Below are 6268 nucleotides of genomic sequence, written 5' to 3' on the forward strand. Positions count from 1 at the left end.
GGCCGATGTCTGATATAGACAGTTTTTTTCATATCAGTACCGATCCAATATTGGACTGGTGTATTGGTGTACCTCTACACATTGGTGAGACTGGTATAGCAAAATTACATGCAGTGTCGTAATTCCTGTGCATGGAAATAGTAAGTGGAGAGGCTGCAGGAAAGCGGTATAAATTGTCTGTAGGTTGCAGAATATGCCTTGCAGTAAGCAAGAGCTAAACAGATGGAACCTGATCATTTTTTATGAGAGGTGATTTATTTGATTAGTTATTAATATCGTCATTAGGGAAGAGGATATCAAAGGGCTGCTTAATCTGGTGTAGAAACCAATGGCTGGAAGCTGAAAGGAGACTAAATCAAATTGAATATATGCACAGATTTTTAACAGTGTTTAATACTTGTAACAGACTGCTGAGGGCAGTGATGGATTGTCTCTTGATTTCTTCAAGCCATGACTGGATACCCTTTTGGAAAATTCAGCCTAGCCAGACAAAATTATGTAGTTCAGCGCAGGGGTAACTGGGTGAAATTGAGTAGCCTGTGAATGTGCAGTAAGGAAGGCTAGAAGATGTAGTAATCATTTATTGGCCTAAAGACTTAACTGAGGTCCAGAGTGGGTGATGTTTATACCAACATAAGAGCAACACACAAATCACCCAGACTTCTAGACTTAGGGTATCGTCATTCTGTCCAGTGGAGTATCTATCATGTCCAAACTCAGTTCTGTGTTTAAATTATTTTTACATTTAATGCATTCAAAAAGCAGGTCAGTAGTATGTCGCCTAACCTATAATTTCAAACCTTTTCTGGTTCAGTTACCTTTGCCTCACCATTTAGATGTTGAGTTTCCCATTTAATGGAGCATTATTAAAATTGTTAGCAAACCAGAACTTAGTGTAAATTCCTTTAGATGGCTTTATTGTAGTTATGGGACTGTGGCAGTAAACATCCATTTGTACATAATCCTCTCTCTGTGACGGAAGTTATCCTGGAGATCGGTTAAAAGGACCTGATTTGAAAAATAATATAAAGGTGAAGGTGACTGTACTTGATGGTACTTCAGCTCACCTTTTCTAGCAAGATTTCTTCAGTGAAGGGAAAAATGCCTACATAAGGCTTTTGGTGCCCTTGCATAATACAAGTATACACACAAAATACTGTCATATGTACTGTACTCATCATTTATAGCCAGTGTTTAATGCAGTGTTTACAGAAGTTGAGGGATTAAGTTTCTTGACTTAAACTCCACTATTGACCTTTGGTGCCTTACTATTCCTCTCATCTGTTTTGCAATTTTACCCTCATTCAGACAAAAGCTATGTGAAACTTAAGTTTGAAGATTTTCTAAATTGCTACTTTTGCCTGTCAGCAGTGATGAATTCTTTCTCTTTCCTTCTTTTCCTCTGAACTGAGGCCTGTTTTTGCCCTCTGCAACATTATCTGGCTCCTGTTCTAGGAAGTCCAAGGGTGGGAAAATGGATCACTGTGACAGCTTTATAGGATATAACCTATTAGCTTGCTCATCCATTCAGCTTAATTTAGAAGTTGAATCAACAGCCCAAGGATCATACTTTAATTTTTCTCCTTGTATCTGAATTGGGTATAAAGCATGAAAATACAAAAATCAGAATATTGAAATAACAGTGTGACTTCATTATCTTTCTACAGGATAACTTCTGTAAGCATTTTTTGTAATGTATTTCCTTTTCATCCAAAAGATTCAGGGTATATAACTTCCATGCATGTTTGTGCTAAACACTTAACTTGGTCTCAAGCAAAGGCGTGGGGGGCAAAATATGCAGTATTCAGCTGTTCCACTAAGCCTAGCTATTTCTCTTGTCTTGCAGCAATTCCAGTCAGAAGCTCCAGGCTGCCATTATTCTCTGATGCCATGCCAGCACCAACTCATCTATTTCCATTGATTCGTAACTGTGAGATTGGCAGGCTGTGCAATGCTGTGTGTTATTGCCACCACAAACATCTTTGTTGTTTGTCCCCACCTCACTTTGCTCACAATCATTTGAGATATGCGCCTCAGAAGAAGTTTGCAACACTTCATAGGCCAAAGGAAAATTTTAATCAGTTTATCCATGCAAGGAGCTATGTTTCAACACCACAGAGATTTTACCTTACTCCTCCACAGGTTAACAGCATTTTGAAGGCAAATGAATACAGTTTTAAAGTTCCAGAATTTGATGGTAAAAATGTAAGCTCTATTCTTGGCTTTGATAGCAACCAGTTACCTGCTAACGCTCCAATAGAAGACAGGAGAAGTGCAGCCACATGTTTGCAAACACGAGGGATGCTTCTAGGTGTATTTGATGGCCATGCAGGTTGTGCTTGTGCCCAAGCTGTCAGTGAAAGACTCTTTTACTACATTGCTGTCTCTTTGTTACCTCATGAGACTCTACTTGAAATAGAAAATGCAGTGGAGAGTGGCAGAGCTCTATTGCCCATTTTACAGTGGCACAAGCATCCCAATGATTATTTTAGTAAGGAAGCTTCTAAACTTTATTTTAATAGTCTACGAACTTACTGGCAGGAGCTCATAGACCTCAACACTGGAGAGACCACTGATGTAAAAGAGGCTTTAATTAATGCTTTCAAGAGGCTTGATAATGATATTTCTTTGGAAGCTCAAGTAGGAGATCCAAACTCTTTTCTCAACTACCTGGTGCTGCGAGTAGCATTTTCAGGTGCTACTGCCTGTGTGGCTCATGTAGATGGTGTTGATTTGCACATTGCCAATACCGGTGACAGCAGGGCGATGCTTGGCGTTCAAGAAGAAGATGGGTCTTGGTCTGCTGTTAATTTGTCCTATGATCATAATGCGCAGAATGAACGTGAAATAGAACGAGTAAAATCAGACCACCCAAAAACTGAAGAGAAAAGTCTTGTGAAGCAAGACAGGCTGTTAGGCTTATTGATGCCTTTCAGAGCCTTTGGTGATGTGAAATTTAAATGGAGCATTGACCTTCAGAAGAGAGTAATAGAATCAGGCCCAGATCAGTTGAATGACAATGAATACACAAAGTTTATCCCTCCGAACTATCATACCCCACCATATCTTACAGCTGAGCCAGAGGTCATACACCACAAATTAAGACCTCAGGATAAATTCCTGGTGTTAGCCACAGATGGCCTATGGGAGACGATGCACCGACAGGATGTGGTAAGAATTGTAGGAGAGTACCTCACCGGTGTTCATCACCAGCAGCCAATAGCAGTTGGTGGCTACAAGGTAACTCTGGGACAAATGCACGGTCTCCTGACAGAAAGGAGAGCAAGAATCTCATCCGTATTTGAAGATCAGAATGCTGCAACCCATTTGATACGTCATGCAGTAGGTAATAATGAATTTGGCACTGTTGATCATGAGCGGCTGTCCAAGATGCTTAGTCTTCCAGAAGAGTTGGCTCGGATGTACAGAGATGACATTACAATTATTGTTGTGCAGTTCAACTCGTATGTTGTAGGTGCATGTCAAAATGAGGAATTGTGAACTTTTTAAAAATGAACAGTTTACCAAAGTTGTAACATACGGCCAGTATGATGAGCAGCAGATGAAAATATACTTAATGAGCAAACAAGAGTATCTGCTCATAAGAACTAACACATCAGTCTCTCTCTCTCTCTTCGCCTTTCCTTCACCCCCCACCCCACCACAAACAATGAATTTAACAGCCTTCCAAAAGAATGACACAGTTTTAAATGAGGGTCTTGCAACAGCTTTGCACTACTGTTTTGATGCTGCTAGAGCAATGATTTGAATTTGGCTGGGATGGGTGAGAAAGGGAAGGAGTGGGTAGTAATCTGATAAGCAAACTTGCTTTGGCTACTCACTAAACAAAAAACCTGTTTTTAAAAAATGTACATATCTACATAGCTGTCTTTTTAGAAATTGGAAAGACATTTTTTGAATATCTGAATTCCAATAGGGCTTATGTTTTTTTCCTATAAAGTAAATAGTGATTCCGCATGTATGTGACTTGTTTTGACTCTGTCTAAGGGAAAAGAGTTAAGTAGCTATCTCAAACTAATTTTTCCCATTTGCACTTAGTGTCAGTCATTTAAATCCATATCTGTGTAGAACATTATTTTTATGCAAATCTTTAAGCCATAATATCTGGAATTCTTATGCACTTATTTTATCCAAATCCATGCTTAAAATCTCTTGTGTACTGACACTTTCTGGCTTATCGGGTGTGTTTTTTGCACGATCTAAAGGGCAATAATGTCATTTTACCTTTCATTGAAAGGTAGATGCATATGACATCCCATTGTGGAAGACTTCAGCTTGCATGGTTTGAAACCATGACTTTGCCTTTTGCAAAACATAGAATCACCTTCAATCAGAGCTGTCATGCCACCTCAAAAGGTCACATCATTGGCAGGCAGCACCACTTTCTGGTACCAAAAATTTCCCCATATCATATGGCAAATTCTAACATAATCATTTGAAGAGACTAGGAAATCACTGTTAACTATTTGGTGGCTTTATAAATAAGCACTCACATTTATTTTTGTCATTTCAGTTGGGTTGTGCTTACTGCATGTTTTAAATAATAGCTACTGGGGAAACTTGTATTGCTAGCTAGGTCTAAAACTTTATAAAGGTTACCAAAATATTAAAGTATGGCTTGTAAATAAGCTTAATAGAGAAAGAAACGGACCTGCATGCTGTATCTTAAAAAGCTGCTTTCTTGGTGTTATGTTATCAACCAAGTAACATCCTTTGATAGTCCTTTGTGTGCATGGTTTCTCTTAAAATGTCATAATAGAAGAAAGACTCTCTCAAAAATGGGTCTCTCTGGTGTAATCATTGAATTTTCAAACTTGATAGACATAGTATTTTGGAATAGACTTTACAGCTGCAATTGCTGGGTGCATAAAATAGATATAAAGGCTGCTGTATTGGTCTTTGGTCTATTTTTATATTTAAGGAACCATAGGGAGTGAGGGTTTTCTGAACTCACTAGTATCTGCCCTTTTACATGTCTTTAAATGTTTAGAATTCATTTTCCCTTATTGAAAACATGGCGACTGGAGCCACAACAGTAACAGCTTGTGCTTTTCAGGAGATTGTATATAAGTAGTCTTATTAATCCTGCTCTGGTTTATAGGGGCCCTGGAGCAGATGTAGGCCAGCATGTTTAATCTCTTCCAAGCTGCATTACATTCGGACATTTTTCTGATTGATTTTATTTTTGTAATAAACTCTTTTGGACTTCACATAGCCAGTTATGATTTACTTAAGTTGACAATATGCTTTAAGAACCTGAGTTTTCTTGTCTTGGTTGGGTAAATCATTTGTTTTCCTAATTGGCAATATTGATGTTTATTAAGATTACTGTTTTTAAACAGTATTCTTATAATTTAAGCCAAGCACTTGTGCTTATAGCAAACATTGATGTTTTGTAATCTTCAAGTGCTGTGCAGACTTAATTGCCTGCAGCCTTAATAAAATGTTGGTCTTCCCACCTGACTGTATTCAAGAAACTCCTTTACAGCAGAGTTTCCTGTTCTCCTTCCCCAGAGATGGAGGTGGTCTGAAGGTTCACACTTTGAGAATAGGAATGACAGACTTTTCATGGGGTAGAGGAAACCTGGTAATGCTGTTAATCAACAACTTTTGGTAACTGCTTTTTGCCTTTGTATGTTAAGTATTAATGACAAAATGTCTTTGGCTAGATTAGTAAGCTCATGTGTCCTCCTACACTGTGTTTCACTCAAATACAAAATGAATCTAAGCTGTTACAATATTTAGACTTTCTTACGTTTTTCTACTGTGTAGTACTTACCAAAATGTTTAATCCATGGGTCTTGAATATGGGTTTGGTATAAGTTATAGAAGTGGTCCTGTGTGTACAGCTTATGGGAAGAGCTTTTTGTATGAAAGATACACATATGTACAGGATCAAATGAAGTGATATTTATGTATTTGGAGATTTGATTCAACATGTGCAGTGAACTTAAGCAGCATAACTGCCTACCAAACAAGGCAGTTATCTAAGAACGAACATCTTTTAGTAGACTCCAATAAAATGATCAGTTATACATAAACTATGTGCCTTATGACTATTTTTTTAAATTCTGCAGCTCATGGGAAATATTCTCCTGCCTTCCCTTTCCTGAAAGATGCCCAGAAAAAGCGTTCCCAAGACATGTCTGAATTGCAGTGATGCTGCTAGTTCTTGTGCAAACTCATATGGTGAACCGGGTCCCTACTTTGAAGTATTCATTGCCTAAATGCACAGGGGTATAAGGGA

The 6268-nt window shown here is 38.3% G+C and overlaps 1 protein-coding gene across 1 annotated transcript; it reads left to right on the forward strand.

The window, feature by feature from the left end:
- Positions 1-791: 791 nt before the first annotated feature.
- Positions 792-6062, forward strand: PDP1 (pyruvate dehyrogenase phosphatase catalytic subunit 1). The gene has a single exon (XM_019550519.1). It carries the CDS (start codon positions 1738-1740, stop codon positions 3499-3501), a length of 1764 nt encoding a protein of 587 aa, XP_019406064.1. The 5' UTR covers positions 792-1737; the 3' UTR covers positions 3502-6062.
- The last annotated feature ends 206 nt before the right edge of the window (positions 6063-6268 follow it).

Source organism: Crocodylus porosus, unplaced genomic scaffold (genome assembly GCF_001723895.1).
Source record: "Crocodylus porosus isolate Cpor-Errol unplaced genomic scaffold, CroPor_comp1, whole genome shotgun sequence".
Taxonomy (NCBI): Eukaryota; Metazoa; Chordata; order Crocodylia; family Crocodylidae; genus Crocodylus; species Crocodylus porosus.